This window comes from Oncorhynchus mykiss, chromosome 14 (assembly GCF_013265735.2).
Source record: "Oncorhynchus mykiss isolate Arlee chromosome 14, USDA_OmykA_1.1, whole genome shotgun sequence".
Taxonomy (NCBI): Eukaryota; Metazoa; Chordata; class Actinopteri; order Salmoniformes; family Salmonidae; genus Oncorhynchus; species Oncorhynchus mykiss.
This window is the reverse complement of record NC_048578.1, coordinates 8,958,586-8,974,971: the sequence shown is the minus strand read 5'-3', so window position 1 is coordinate 8,974,971 and position 16,386 is coordinate 8,958,586. Positions and strand designations below refer to the sequence as shown.

Sequence of the window (16,386 nt, the reverse complement as noted above, 5' to 3'; positions counted from 1 at the left end):
GCGAGCTTCAACAGATTCAAATCCCTTAGTCTTTTCAACCTCCTCTCTCTTTCCCTAAAACTCACCTCACATAGCCAATTACCCAACTCTTGAAAATATTAATATTTTCTAAGCCAAAATCTCTTTTTAGCCCCCTCGAGAGACACGCTAAGCCCTATACTTCCTCGACTTCAAACTCGACCCATCTGCCAGTTCGCTTTCCTTCCTACATGCATAAACTGATGTGAAGGTAATGATTTATATACATAATTGTGTGTAGTAGGCTCATTCACTTCAAGGATCCAAGTTCAGGTGCTCTAAATTTGCAATGAACTGAATGCAAATCCAAGCGTTCATTCTTATTTTTACACACTTTATGTTTGGAATGTTTTGCAAATAACTGCTGACTTGAACTGAATTAAAACGATACACAATGAACACACAGCTTGGAGATCCACCTGTACATTTTTTTATTTAGCTCATCTTGTTTTACAGAAGTATTGTGAATGTTAAAGACCAACTGAACAACTGTTCATCTGACTAAAAACCTCCCTTTATCTACTCATCATTACTGAAGGTAGCACCACTTATATGTTAATCAAATACATTTACATTACAAGAAGAACCCAGTGGTAATGTTAATACTCATATGAATACTTATCTAATATAGTCATTCAACAGAATACTGTTAAAAAAATCCAAGCGCAAAATAGACTCACAGATAAACATAAGCCTTTGTTGTCACTGGATGTAAAGAGAGACCGTCCTTTATTAAGAGACAAATATCAAGTCCTTTATTGGACATGTCAATTGACACAGCATTTGACAAAGTAGCTGGACTACTGACTGTGTTCCAGAGACATAGAGACAGCACTAGGCTAGCAACCATAGACATATTATGTATGTGCATAATTGCTAGCAAAATGCCTTCCTATAGGTCTCTCCTCCATATGAGTTCTTGAACAAAAGTGTTGGGTGCAACAAAGTGATTCATCAATTTGTGATGAGCGAAAGACTTGTCATTTGACCGTTCAATTTTTCTTTGGGGAAAAGGGGTACATTTTCATGCATAGGAATACTTACAAGAAAATCGAATGAACAGGTAAAAGCTTTAACGAAAGTAATCTGAATTCACTGAAATGATTCTTATTTTACTAATACCAATGGAAACATGTGATACTGTGTATTATATTTAAATAAATGTGAGTCAATATTCACCAACAATATATCTTGAACAGTGGTGATAGGATATGAGTTTGTTTTAAACCATTTAATGTGAACTATGCTTAATTGTTGTAAAATAACAATTGAATTCAAGGGATATCATTAGCTTCCTAGCTAAAATGTAAAAAAAATAGAAAAGTACCAATCTTCAATAGCAGAAAACATTAGCAGTCTCAAAGCCAACAAAGTCACTCAAATTAGTATTTGTGTCAAAAAGAACATAAAAATATCACTTGTTAATAGCGACTGTGTTTCTTTTGAATCAGAATTGCTACAATCCAAAGAAATACACAAGGTTCCATTTTGCTGTTGCTCTGCCCACACTAGACGATTGGGCTGGATTAGGACTGCTTGACTTTGTTCTTTTCCTGGACATTGATGTGTTCTTCCCTGCTCTCCTCCCTCTCAGGCCGGTCCTCACTCTGGCGGGCAATGAGCAGTCGGCAGGTGAGCAGAATGCCAAAGACCAGAGCATGAGCGTATCGTTTCAGGGGGTCTCCTACTAGCTGGTGGAAGAAAAGGACCGCCAGCATGACCAGCAAGAGCAGGAAGTTAGCCACGTCCTTGGGTCTCCCTGGAACCAACGTCAGAACCACACCACAGCCCACCTCTAGTGAGCCAATGATCTTACGGAGCAGCACCGAACTGATACCCATCTTCTTTAGACCTGGCAAGGCCTTTGCGTAGCTTTTGTATGCCCTTTTCTAAAGAAAAAATGTGAGAGAGAACATTTCAGCATTCATTTTCATAGATATCAAAGAGAGAACTTGCTCATTAGTGGTATACTATAGGCTACAGTATATACTTTCTCCGATTTGTAGAACCTGTAAGGAAGTTCCAGTTCTATATCAACAGTTGGAGTGAGACGATACATTTCATGTCTTAACAGAAATGACGCATGGCCTCTCATCCGCTCGTCGTCCTCTTATGCCATAGTTTGTACATCTCAATTGTCAGTAGAAATCACGTTTGTTTAAGCAAGTCAGCCATATGTTTTTTTAAAAGGCAGTAAATGAGGCTGAATGAACTGTTTCCCTGCCAGACAAGGCTCCGCTGATAGCCAGGTGTAGCAGTGGTAAGGATTCACTCCATGGTCCTGAAAGGAAAGCTCTGCTGTCGGGAGAGCTTTATGTAGTCCTAACAGTTTGTGGGCACCGTTTGTCACCGTTATAGTGCAATTCATGTTTTGATAAGTGTTGGGTAGTGGCTTTGCTGGCATGCATCTAAACATTGTTTTGTTGTTGTTGAGGTTGCCCCACCAAGATGTACATGCTAAAATTGCCACTGACACTAACAGATGCTTTTCTGTTGTTTTTCACAAAATAGTCTAACTATAGGGTTTAAGAGTTGTACTTGTAAGTAGCCTATGCAAGCACCACCAAAAACCACTGTCCTTGATATCGGCCTATTACATAAAATGTTAAATCGTTGGGGCCTGCCGAGTGGTGCAGCGGTCTAAGGCACAGCATCGCAGTGCTAGAGGTATCACTACAGATCCGATCACGGGCTGTTTCGCAGCTGGCCATGACCGGGAGATCCATGAGGCGGCACACAATTGACCCAGCTTCGTCCGGGTTAGGGGAGGGTTTGGCTGGCCGGGATGTCCTTGTCCCATCGCGCTCTAGCGACTCCTGAGGCGGGCCGGGCACATGCACGCTGACAAGGTTGCCAGATTGGATGCACATTGGTGCGGCTGGCTTCCTGGTTAAGCGAGCAGTGTGTCAAGAAGCCGTGCGGGTCGGAGGCGTCAGGTTTTGGAGGACACATGGCTCTCGACCTTCGCCTCACCCTATTCCGTACTGGGACAAGACTGTAACTACCAATTGGATATCACTAAATTGGGGAGAAAATGTGGTAAAAAGTACAAAAATAAACAAATAATAATAATACTCAATGACCAAAATATAGGCTAATGAAGGGGCCTATTCGTCATATAATAAGAATTACATTAGAACATATATGAATGAAGAGAAAAGCAGAGATGAGCATTAACATCATTGGTAGGGAGAGACTCAACATCAGCCCCACACCGGTAGGTGCACCCCTAGCTGATTAAACTCAACTCCACGATTTGCAATGGAGTTGAGTGGGGGCTAGTGTCGGCGGACTGGAGCTCCGACATCACATAAAATGACGTTTTTAACAAAAACGACTGATTTCAGCACCCAAAGAATAGCTCGAAATTACACAGAACAATGTCGTGATGTCGGAGCTCCAGACCGCCCACAGTAGTCGCCGTACAACTCCACCATAAAGAGTTTAATCGACTGGTCGGCTAGTGAATCCCAGAATTTGACTATAGAATTTGTTCGAATGCTAGGCTAAAATGTACCTTCAAATACCGTTTTTAAGTCATATTTGGCTAATAATAACAAATAATTCGCCATAAAACACTACTGAACAAACGTGTAGGCTACTGTTAGCCTATATCCTAGTCTTATCTTATTTCAAACAAACAGGCCTATTTACCTGTAGCCAATTCATTCGATTTCAATTATGTGGGCTTATCTGAAATGCCTAATGGTAAATATTTAGTTTTTTTTGTCATAATAGTCATGTATTTCTATCGTCAGACTTCAATAAATAATTTTGCCTATTATAGGCTATATAATAATGCAGCAGGTACCATCATCTCCTTGCTTGCTTAAATTCATTCCCAAGATTGAAACAAAACATACATTAAAATCATATGTATCGGTTAGATATTATATGCTATTTTATTTCATGATCCAAATGTGGGTCAGCAGCGCACAGCACATTAGAGCCTGAGAGCGTCCATAGCCAGAACAATGGCTTTCGCTTCCAGCTGCGGCTTGTTGCTAAAGGTTTACTTACCATCTCACTGTACGCATCTTTGCTTAATCTTGGTGTGAGCTTTATAGTGCCCATGAAGACGAAAAAAAGACCAAGAGCAAAAGAGAGGGCCACAATTGTTATCGTCCTCGGTGAAGCCATCTTCAGTGTTGTGTGTCCCGGTCCCCCCACCAACCTGTGTGTCTCGGCGCGGCCGCTATTTAGTGCAGGCCTATTCACTGAAACAACTGGCTGTAATGTATTCTCTCCTGTGAATATGCTGAGGGGGGTGGGCTTCTCGAAGAGCGACAAAAATGGCGAAAGTGAATTTGTACACAGGGTCCAAGGTCCAAATGCCCAATTATGAAGCCCATACCAATATATATTATCAGCTTATATGTAATATGATTACAACAATTACGAATGGATATTATTTGAACACAAGAAAACCTTTTTTTATCAGAGTTTTTTTTCCAGCATGCATAAGTAAATAATAGCTAATACCGAATGAAATAGGAAACATGGTTACATATGGCTGACTATTAGTTTGGCGCTTGACCTATTGTTTGGACTGTTTTGAATCTGGGTCAAGCAACAGAGCATTATCATCTTCAAGGTGAACAAACACGAGCACACTTCAAGGCATATGGTACATTGTAAAAGGAAGCACGTGATTGTTTATTGTACATTTCAATTTTGTATTTGTTCTTTCTTCAAAATTGACCTGGTGGTGTTCTCTTAAAATTCTATTTTCCTTTCACTGACCATTTTGTGTTGTTGAAAAACAGGGTCTGTGAGACATTTGTCGAACAGTCATATAAAAAGAAAACGAACATTACAAAAGCATGTCACTTTTTCCATCAAAATTACAATATACACAGATCAACTCTATTCATATTTATGAGGGATTAAAATATTTTGGCCAGTACATTCATCATGTTTGTAAACAACTGTTTACTTATACTGCAGATAATTAAGTAACCACTAATAAATAAATATTTCATGTAACATATTTTTGGTAAGATAAAATAAACACACATTTCTCAGGGGGTGCATTGTGGATTTGCAGTTCCTGCACAGTAGCAGCGAAGAAAAACATCCATCAAGTATTTTGAAATTGTCCTTCAAAAGCCGTTGAATACTCCAGTTGTAATCCATACGTTAGAAATGTGAGGTAACAGAATGGAAAAAGAGGTTGTGGAGGATTTGCAGGCAGGGCATGTCTCCCTCTGTCAATCAGTCAGTCAGGTAGCTGTCTGGGTGGTTTGCAGGGAAGAGGCTGGGGGTGAGTCACTAAGGTGTCTCAGCGTGTTTAGAAATCACTGGAGTGCTGCCCTTGCCAGGATAGCAGACTGCGTCGTCACACACTGGACCTAGGACTCTCTCTCAGCCCTCTCCTCTCACTGGCCCTGATTCTGTCGCTCTTTCAGAGCCAAAATGGCTTTTCGGTAAAGATCTATCAAGAAACAGGGAAATCACATATCTCAAACAGTCTCATTTTTTGCGTTGCATTTCAGTGTGAGTTAAAAAGGAGAGACAGGGGGCTCACCAAAGGTCGCGGAGAGGTCAACTGGCTGGGAGTATGCTCCTGGCATCTTCTCAGAGTTTATCCTGTTCTTTTTCACTTTCACCACTTTTTTCTTCTTCTTCTTGTCCCCTTTATCAACAGATGAGAAAATGTGAACGTTATCAACTCAGATGCACATTTCAATATTAAAAAGTGCTAACAACATGTTGTAACCTGTTAATACATCATAAAACATGCTCCGATACATTGGAGGCAGATTGAAGTGTTGTTTGAGGAGCACAGCTACCTTTATTTGAGTTGTCTTTGTCTTCGTTGTCAACTGATTCTGGGAGCTCTTGGGTCTCTTCCTTCACTTTGGCTTTACGTTTCAGCTTCCTTCGTTTCGGAGGTATTAGGGGACTGTTGGCCTTCTCTTTCTGCACACTGTGTTCTGGGTCTGCCTCTGTGCTACCTTCCTCCTCCTCCGCATTCTCTCCTTCGCTTTTCTCTCCTGTGTCCTTAATCTTCACCTGTTGTTTCTTCTTTTTATTAAGCCTCTTTTTCAGAGTGCTCTCCTACAATAAACAAGGCTTTTCAGTTCACATATTCCAGCAGTGAAAATGAATGTGCACCTCCAGATCTACTAAAACTAGTAGATTGTTTCACTACAAATAATCAACTGGAATCTTATCAAGATCAAATGGATCTACAACTAAAGATTATCAGTTGATTTGTACATTTAAATGTCTTTACCTTTTTCAAGATGTTTCGAATGGGTTGTAGCGAGGGGGTCTTGGGTCTTAGGTCCCTTTCATGAGGGCTTTGTACTTTACGAAGGTCATTTTTGCTGGCACGGATTCTACACATAGACATTTCACATAAGAAAGGGTCCATACCATGATGCTTTAGCTAACATGGGCCACGTCTTTGCAGTAGTCCATGGATACATTCTGTGAATGCAATATTAACACATTGGCCAAGGCAGATGATATCCTGTCTAACTGAAGGCACATCCCACTCATGGGCACACCATGTCATTTCAACGTGGAAATGTGGATACTAATTGGTAGAGAAGTTGATCAATGAGATTTCAACCTTTATTCACCGACTCCAATAGACAGACAGAAGGTTGTTGAATTCCCAATGTGTTATCACTATGCTTTCAACCATCTAAAAGGACACCAACGTTCAAATGGAAATACAATGTCAGACATTTTGTATTTATACAACAACGTAACGGGTTATCACTGTGCATTCCCTAATAGCAGAACCAAATGGATTGCAGTTGAGATTACATTAAAAGTACATAGTGCAAGTGATCAATGCTGTTCAAGATTCTGCTCAGATTATTACAGCAATTGTGAAGCTCTCCACAGACCTGCGGCCTTTGCATGCTATCTTGAACATGCACGCTTTCTATGATTACGTACTGTAGGAAGACATTTACAGTTCCAGTAACCTCAATTTGTCCATGGAAGTGTTACTCATTTTAAGGTTGAATAAATACGGTTACATTAGTTTGTAAGATAGCCTTTACTTTAAGCTATTTACTCTTACGACAAAAAGATAATTGAATTGTGTTTGGTTGACATTGTAACCAAATGTCAACATTTAAAGGATATGCTTGGATAATTTCATTTGAGCCACTGGCTTAATCCTATTATTTAACTTGTATTTTTGGTTTATTTGGAGATGTGAATCCAACATATAATTTGTTTACTTGTCTGGAAATCTACCAATCCTCCATCGTTAACACAACGGAAAGGTCAAATGCTTTATCTAAATGTTGAAAGTGCGTGGGCGACGGAGAGAAACAAAATGGTGCAGTTTGAGGCCATGTGATAGGGCCACTGGAGATGGGGGTGTGAGCAGGTGGGTCTGGGCAGGGGGGATGTTGTGGATGTTTGTGTATGTCGTCTGTATGTTGTCATTTGTATGTATATGTTTTGTATTGTAAAACAAAAAAAATATATAAAATCTTTGAGCTATTGTTTAATAAAATATTTAACAATGGCTGTTGATGACTTTGCAAATGCTATATAGGCTTAAATAGTATAATTGATGATATTTGACCTAATAAGTATGGTTTCATTTAATTTGCCCTGTTAAACCTACCCTTTGGAATGACTTCAATAGCAACAGTGAATATATTTAGTTATTAAGGGATCTCTCAATAATCATTCTCACGATAGCACATTGGTAGTAGTCAGTGACAAAAATCAAAGCTGAGTTAGTTAAAATCCTGGATGGGAAACCAAATGAATAGCTTTAGATCAACTCTCCAGTAGGAGGTGCTGCTATATTTTTTAAATAGTGTATATGACGTTGAAGTTCTGAAATAGTTTCAAAGGTACAAATTCAACATATTTTATACAGGGTGTGTCTACCTTGAAAATTGTATTGTAACCTTAAATGTCACACTCAAAGCAACAGTTTCTATTGATTACTTTTTAAAATCCACGTCACAATACGTTGACAAATTACATTGAAACAACGTTGATTCAACCAGTTTGTGCCAATTGGGATAGTTATGGTCGCTCTTACCTTTCCTCTTTGGGCTTGCGGCTCCTCTCCATCTTCCCACGCCTGTCCCTCTCGTCTGGTGCTAGAGGTCTCCTGTCCCTGATGTCCCTGATTATGCGAGAACAGAGTTCTGGGTAATCCAGATTGACAGCACGCAGAAGCCAGCGAAGACCCCGCAGCGTCTTCCTGTCTGTCCACCTCCGCAGGTCTATTAAGGCTGAGCAAGGCTCCTAGAGCGAAAAGGCACAACATAATCAAATCTATGTAGCCTACATGGATTTCTGTCTGTCTATGTATCTATCTGTCTCTTGAACATAATAAACATAATCTGTCTGTCTGTTTGCCTGGCTGTCAGTTTGTCTGGCTGTCTGTCTGTCTGTCTGGAGCTTATGTCTGGCTGTCTGGATCTTCTGTCTGGCTCTTCTGTCTGGCTGTGTGGAGAGAGGTGTGTGTGAGAACTAGACTCACAATGTGGCACAGAGAACGGCTCTGGTTCACCAATCTCTCCAGAGACAGGAGCTCAATTATCTCACTTCCCAGCAGGGCATTCATCTTGTCTTGCTTGTTGGCCAGCCTAAAACACAACACAGTTTATTCAGTGGATTCAAAAAAGGAAAAAAAACTACACTGAAAGCACTAATCAGTTTCGTTACTGTGCTTCCTTGCCCACTGTACCATGGCAACACTAAGGTTTTAATGTAGGTAGTATAGATTATCTGTCACTTTGTCATGTACATCTCATAGAATATTGTCTAACATACTTATAAACTATAAATATAACAAATATAGCTTTACTTTTTATTTTAAGGTTGATCAAGTATGAATATTCACATGAACTCAAACTTGATATAAGAATTAGTCCTTACACCAGTAGTGGTTTTCCCGCCACTCTAGGCTGCTTCAGCAGGTCCGTCAGAAGTTCCTTGACCTCTTTAATCCTCTGCCGGTCACTGGAGTCCACCACAAAGATGAACCCATGGACCTCCCCATAGAGATCCCTCCAGGACCCCCGCAACTCCGGGGCCCCACTGATGTCCAGCAGGGTGACCAGGAAGTTCTCCACTCTCAGCTCCGTGCGGACACACCCATGTGTTGGACCCACATCCACCGGGGGCACTGCAGACAGCGAGAATAGTTACAAGAGGACCTCAGTCAGCCATACGCAGATTTCTGTGTAATGTCTACTGCAATGTTACTGTTAATTGTTTTGTATTGAAGTCACTGTTACATTACCTCTTAACATCCCCCTGACAGTGGATGTTTTTCCTGCTTTATCAAGACCGACCACGAGTACATTGACTTTCCTGTGTGAAAATACGAGACATGGGGCTGGAGTTAGCATATGGAGCAATTTAAGTCAGAGTATTTGTAATCACAAGTGACTGAGGGACTGTGTTAATCCATTTGAGAGAAAGTCATTCTTACCTGATGGGTTGCTGGAACTTGGAGACCCAGCTGCAGCAGTTGGTTATCAGGTTGAACATGTTCAGTTGTGGTGAAACAGAACAAGGTGAGCACAGCGGCAACCATCTTCTCCTCAGTCCCCACCTGAAAGAAGAGCTCATTATGACACAGGGTCGACGTGCAAACTATAGACTTACAGAATGACCGGTGCTAAGTCAGCTGAGGTAACAAAGGCTACTGTCAGGTGATCAGGGTCAGGGCCAATAAACCCCTGAAGACTTCAGAGCCATTTAGATCTTACTGTAAAAGTCGATAATTTCTTTACTGTTTGAAATCTCTTTGACAAAGGTTAGCAGTATCTGTGTGAATATATAAACTACACTATCAGAAAAAAAAGACTATTTGTAGAACGTAAAATGGTTCTTCAGCTGTCCCCAAAGGGGAACCCTTTGAATAACTCTTTTTGGTTACAAGTAGAACCATTTTGGTTCCAGGTAGAACCATTTTTGGCTCCATTAGGACCATTCCACAGAGGGTTCTCCCTGGAAACAAAAAGGGTTCTTCTATGGGGACACCCTTTTTTCTAAGAGCATGGGTTATAGTACCTGGCTAAACTAGGTAACTTTGTTTGTACCCACAGTGCATTCCTATCCCTTTCGGGATACACTATTCATTGGGTCTGTGCATTACCTGCTTACTGTATATCCTTTTTGCTATCCCCATAAACTATCCATAAACTAGTCCATCGGTTTCCACCATGGGATTTGTTTTATTGTTTTACAACGCACAGCATAAATGTATATAGACTCAACTACATGTTACGGAACTATGTGGCTGAACTGGCTGGCACAGACTGATTACATTAAGACACGGTAGCCTACCAGTTGTCTGACAAATCTTTGTACCTGTGTGTAGTCTGCCACAGACTGGTTCTACACAAATAGCAGGTGTGTGAGTGTGTCCATCTAAGGTGTGCTAAATAAATCCAGCAGGCCTCAGCTCTCTGCCCTCTGCATCTGCTCAATCTCCATAAGCTGCCTAAGCCCAGACTAGTCAGGTAGAGCATAAACTAGCAACAAGACTTCAAACGACAGCATGGTTATCCAACTTTAGTAAAAAAATCAAATAAAACACACACACACACACAGTTGAAGTCAGACGTTTACATACACCTTAGCCAAATACATTTAAACTCAGTTTTTCACAATTCCTGACATTTAATCCTAGTAAAAATTCCCTATCACCACTTTATTTTAAGAATGTGAAATGTCAGAATAATAGTAGAGAGAAATATTTATTTCAACTTTTATTTCTTTCATCACATTCCCAGTGGTTCAGAAGTTTACATACACTCAATTAGTATTTGGTAGCATTACCTTTAAATTGTTTAACTTGGGTCAAACGTTTTGGGTAGCCTTCCACAAGCTTCCAACAATAAGTTGGGTGAATTTTGGCCCATTCCTCCTGACAGAGCTGGTGTAACTGAGTCAGGTTTGTAGGCCTCCTTGCTCGCACACACTTTTTCAGTTCTGCCCACAAATTGTCTATAGGATTGACGTCAGGGCTTTGTGATGTCCACTCCAATACCTTGACTTTGTGGTCCTTAAGCCATTTTGCCGCAACTTTGGAAGTATGTTTGGGGTCATTGTCCATTTGGAAGACCCATTTGTGACCGAGCTTTAACTTCCTGACTGATGTCTTGAGATGTTACTTCAATATGTCCACATAATTTTCTTTCCTCATGGTGCCATCTATTTTGTGAAGTGCACCAGTCCCTCCTGCAGCAAAGCACCCCCACAACATGATACTGCCACCCCTGTGCTGGAAGTTGGGATGGTGTTCTTCGGCTTGCAAGCCTCCCCCTTTTTCCTCCAAACATAACAATGGTCATTATGGCCAAACAGTTCTATTATTGTTTCATCAGGCCAGAGGACATTTCTCCAAAAAGTACGATCTTTGTCCCCATGTGCAGTTGCAAACCGTAGTCTGGCTTTTTTAATGGTGGTTTTGGAGCAGTGGCTTTATCTTTGCTGAGCAGCATTTCAGGTTGTCAATATAGGACTAGTTTTACTGTGGATATAGATACTTTTGTACCGGTTTCCTCCAGTATGTTCACAAGGTACTTTGCTGTTGTTCTGGGATTGATTTGCACTTTCCACACCATAGTACGTTCATCTCTAGGAGACAGAAAGCATCTCCTTCCTGAGCGGTATGACGGCTGCACGGTCCCATGGTGTTTATACTTGCGTACTATTGTTTGTACAGATGAATGTTGTACCTTCAGGCGCTTGGAAATTGCTCCCAAGGATGAACCAGACTTGTGGAGGTCTACAATTATTTCTCTGAGGTCTTGGCTGATTTCTTTTGATTTTCCCATGATGTCAAGCAAAGAGGCACTGAGTTTGAAGGTAGGCCTTGAAATATATATCCACAGGTACACCTCCAATTGACTCAAATGATGTCAATTAGCCTACCAGAAGCTTCTAAAGCCATGACATCATTTTCTGGAATTTTCCAAGCTGTTTAAAGGCACAGTCAACTTTGTGTATGTAAAATCCTGACCCACTGGAATTGTGATACAGTGAATTATAATGTGAAATAATCTGTCTGTAAACAATTGTTGGAAAAATTACTTGTGTCATGCACACAGTAGATGTCCTAACAGACTTGCCAAAATATTAGTTTGTAACAAGACATTTGTGGAGTGGTTGAAAAACTAGTTTTAATGACTCTAACCTAAGTGTATGTAAACTTCCGACTTCAACTGTATATACAATCTAATTTTGGAAATCTGTTCCCAAGTATTCCCACGCATAATAGAGATGTGATTGTACACAAATGTAAGCATGGTTTGAAATTATTATGTTTTAGTGAAGTATTATATCTGTGGTCAATTTGTAGTATACAAATTATGTGTAATTGTGGATGTTCATAAATTCAGTGCACTCTGGCGTTCGTAGATTCAGAGCGCTGTCAGATTGTCCTTTCTTAAATTCAGAGCGTTTCACTCTCGAGGCGTTCAGAGCCACAGTAGGGTTGATCCAAGCGTTGTCACAACTGCAGTCAAGCACCCAAGCTAACTGGCTAAAGTTGGCTAGCTACTTCCAGTCACAATTGAGAGAACAACTCACTGTCATTTTACTCGCCCTGTCAGAGCTGGTTAGGCTGATTTCATGATATCTAGATAGAGAGTTGTGGTGACTCTAACTGTGCTGCTGGCAACAATTGAATAAAACAAATTTGCCGACGTTTTACTGACACCGGTCATATTCAACAGGTGTTGCACATTCGGAAATTCATCAGTTATTCTGTACTCTGGCTCATTCAGACAGAGTCCTCTGAAATCGGAGTAGATAGCCAGAGTGAATTTATGTTTCCCGGCCCCTCGACCATCCGCGCAAGAAAAAAATCGGCCCAAAGTTGATCCCTGACCTACAGTATATATTTTCAATATTCATATTTCTTATTGATACGGTTTCGGGTGTCAGGTGAATTATTTATATAATAAATATGTTTGTCTCTATACAAATTCCAATGTAGCAATAAAAGGCTATTTAAATTCAGACATTTAGACCATAAAAGTGCAAATTAAGCACGTTGTCAGATTAAAGTAAAAATAAAAAACTGACTTCAATAAAACACGTCACTGACTGTAATGATGAATATTGATATGGTTGAATCTGAAGACAACAGTGTGCTTTATTAGTTAACAGTGATAACCATGTGTACAACCTCAATGTAAACAATGTGCAAAAGCCTAAATGCATTGCCCATCATATAAATTATGCAAAACTGTATTAGTCCATGACAAAATATCCAATCCACACACAGCATTGTTCACTCAAAAAGTCGTTCATATTACTTGTTTAATCCCGCAAGTAGAACACTTTCACCACTGTTCTCAGGGGTAAATCTATGAAAATAGAAGCCACGTGAAATGATAGATAGAATATAAATAAAATGTAATCTCAGCATACTTACAGTAGGATGTCAGTGTCCATACGTGTGTTTCTCTTGTGGCATCTTGTATGTACCAGATAACTAATCAGGGCTCAATAATTCCACTAATCCTGTGGTCACCTCATGTAGGTGGTGCAACCTGGGAAACACAGTGGTAACCTGTCTACCAATCATTCGGGTGTTCGTTAGATCTGCCTTCAACCGGATAGGTTGCTCTACTGTAAAGGTCCAATGCAGCCTTTTTTATCTGAATATCAAATCATTTCTGGGTAACAATTAAGCACCTTACTGTGATTGTTTTCAATTAAAATAGTTAAAAATGAACAAAAATAGATTATTAGTAAAGATACATTTCTCAAGCTAGAATTTTGCTAAAACTTTCTGGATTTATTCTGAGTGGGTAGGGGAAATCTGAGAACTAGCTGTAATTGGCAGAGAGGTTTGGAAAGCTCTTTCTTATTGGTTTATTAACACGCCAATGGTGATCTCACCTGGCAGGCCAAAACTTCATCCCAGCAAAATATGCTGGAAATTCAGGCTGTCTTTTCAAACAGCTCTTATGCTAAAAAGGGTATTATGATCATTTTCACAATTTCACAATATTATTCCAACCACATAGTGTGGAAATATTTATAAAATGAATCACGTTTTTGACTGCATTGTGATTTAGCTTGGCCAGATCAGGACACCTGCTCATGGCCAATTTGAACAAAGATGTCTCATGATGTGATTTTTTTTTTTTTTTTTTTACATCTAGTGCCCCTCCTTTAACAATGGAAGAGAGAAATCCAGATTATTGGTACTACCAGAATCCCCTCACAATTAATTGAGTTCAATTTGACCTATGATCTCCTGTGATGTCCATAATGAGTGGATAGAGAGGTGGTATCTTTACACTGATGGAAATAAAACAGGATAAACATGCAGTATGAGGCAAATGTAAGTATGTTTCATTTTATCGTAAGGCTATTATTGATGCCTTGTAACATTATAACATCTTTACAAGTTAATACATTATTACAATGGCCACTAGATGGCCTCAATTTCTATGGAACCATTCACATAATGGGGCTGTGATTACGTCACGGTGTGTGGTTTTGCTAAACAAGAGCTGACATAGGGAGGAAAGAATTTGCCCTGCAGTCTGTCTACTCATGACAACAACAAAAAAAATCTCCAAGCGAACCTTCTTAACAACCCACAACAATACTTACGTATAAAATAAAATTTTAATTTTATAAACAGTTAGTCCTAGTACAGTCAGTATTTTTGTTCCACAACAAGGATAACATATTCTGGAACTGCCCTTTGTGTACATCCTTCATCTCATTAAGTCATTACCCCAGTGTCCAATCAGGCATGGGCTTCATCTGCTGACTAGACTCATCCGAGGCTCTGACCACTGCGTCAGCTGGCAATGACACACATATAGACACACACACACACACACACACACATGCACATACGCACACACAACACACACACACACAGCAGCAGAAGCAGCAGCAAAGGCTTAGCACAACGTCCTTATGCCCTGCCCTATATACCCATGGCCCCACGTACCTAACATCTCTGAGAGACCTGACAGCTGAATTTATGTCTGAGGGTTATGTTCCCTCTGAAGTCGCTCTGCTTTCGTTTAGAATGATCTATTAACTAGGGCTACAGAATGTTACTATGCCTCTGATGACTGTTGGACGTACTGTTTCAAACTGATTTAATTAGTTTGAATCTTGGCTCAGATTGTCTTCAGGTTTTGTTCAATGACGGAATAGGGAGTATGTGTGTACATACAGGGTGGGGTCCTAAAGACCTGCTAGGCCACTAATGACAGGGCCTTAGTTCTACACTGCCGCCTTCCTTCCAGAAAGTAAACAACCACTACGGTTTGCAGCCACTGACCCACAGCGCTGTCTCGCCACTCACATTAATTAATAATAGGAGGAGGGCCTCCAGCAGACATTCACAATGCAGCGCCCACATCATTGCCTGTCTGGGACCCATCTGGTTACACTGGGGGAGTGATTTTCATTTTGGGCTGAGCTATGGGTAACATTGTGCCTTTGAGCGATTATTGTACTGCTCTGGAAAAACATGAATATTTAATCTGGATTAAGGCTTTCATATGGAAAACAGTGCCCTGGGATCATAATACGAATTCAAAAATGAGATAGATTAATCATCCAAACTAGTGTTATTAAAACAATCTACATAACAGTCTGTATTTTAAGTACTCTGTTGATGGGCACAACATCTTATTTCAAGCTTAGCGACAGTTTGAAATGACTGGCCAGATTGAAGTCAACATTAAATTAAAGGAACCACATTTTCACTGAGGAGCAAAAGCAAAAGGTGGGCAAAGGAAGCAGATGGGATCCCTCTCACAGGACGAGCACCAATTCTCATAATCCCTGTTTGCACAGTAGCCCGAGCAAACAGAAAACCGTTTCACTAGGTTCCATTCATTCTAAAGGATGTGATGTAGTTGGTCATTTGTTTACTAAAATGTAGTACCAAGTGTAAATGTAATCCAAATGCAACACTGTGTCAAGTCACGGAAATATAAATCCTCAATTTTGGGGTAGGAGCTAGCCTGGCCTTCCCACAGCACATGTTGACATAGCAGCGTTCCACATAGCTCTGGTGCTGTAACAGGGCCAAGTCTGTCCTAGTGGTGGTGTGATAGCCTAAAAAGGGAAACAGGACAACTGATCTCTCTGTGCTCCTGCCCTGCACAACACACAGGCACTGAGAGAGAGAAGGTTGAGATGTACTGTATATGGCTGACTGTAGTAGTGTTTCTAAGCTGTCATGATTTGTAGTAGCCCCACCTGCTTCAATAACCTTCTGAAAGTAATTGCCCAAGATTTCTACTTTTTTCTATTCTGTGCTTTTGTGATATCCCCACATTACCATTGGGGCTTTCGTTATAGTTTTTTAGGATCCAAAACAGCGATGGCACTCTTATTGAAAATAGTCAAGTATAAATAGGTTGC

At 40.4% G+C, this 16,386-nt stretch overlaps 2 protein-coding genes across 2 annotated transcripts; both read right to left on the bottom strand.

Moving 5' to 3' along the window:
* Positions 1-425: 425 nt before the first annotated feature.
* On the bottom strand, positions 426-4,266 carry tmem35 (transmembrane protein 35). The gene is made up of 2 exons (XM_021561069.2): positions 4,039-4,266; positions 426-1,907 (listed from the first exon to the last, which is right to left on the bottom strand). Exons 1-2 carry the CDS (start codon positions 4,156-4,158, stop codon positions 1,545-1,547), a joined length of 483 nt encoding a protein of 160 aa, XP_021416744.1. The 5' UTR covers positions 4,159-4,266; the 3' UTR covers positions 426-1,544.
* An 89-nt stretch (positions 4,267-4,355) lies between these two features.
* Positions 4,356-13,580, bottom strand: arl13a (ADP-ribosylation factor-like 13A). The gene is made up of 10 exons (XM_021561068.2): positions 13,412-13,580; positions 9,452-9,574; positions 9,260-9,330; positions 8,893-9,142; positions 8,495-8,600; positions 8,048-8,256; positions 6,257-6,362; positions 5,811-6,078; positions 5,546-5,653; positions 4,356-5,452 (listed from the first exon to the last, which is right to left on the bottom strand). The coding sequence occupies exons 1-10, from the start codon at positions 13,429-13,431 to the stop codon at positions 5,397-5,399; spliced, it is 1,317 nt and encodes a 438-aa protein (XP_021416743.2). The 5' UTR covers positions 13,432-13,580; the 3' UTR covers positions 4,356-5,396.
* Positions 13,581-16,386: the final 2,806 nt, after the last annotated feature.

Excerpts from the sequence above, each read along its gene's own strand:
- tmem35 (XM_021561069.2), bottom strand. The coding sequence starts at position 4,158 with ATGGCTTCACCGAGGACGATAACAATTGTGGCCCTCTCTTTTGCTCTT. Across the intron at positions 1,908-4,038 it reads AAGATGCGTACAGTGAGATG|AAAAGGGCATACAAAAGCTA; the intron begins GTAAGTAAACCT and ends TTTTTTCTTTAG.
- arl13a (XM_021561068.2), bottom strand. The coding sequence starts at position 13,431 with ATGGACACTGACATCCTACT. Across the intron at positions 9,575-13,411 it reads ATGGACACTGACATCCTACT|GTGGGGACTGAGGAGAAGAT; the intron begins GTAAGTATGCTG and ends CTCTTCTTTCAG. Across the intron at positions 6,363-8,047 it reads CGCAAGCCCAAAGAGGAAAG|AATCCGTGCCAGCAAAAATG; the intron begins GTAAGAGCGACC and ends GTCTATGTGTAG.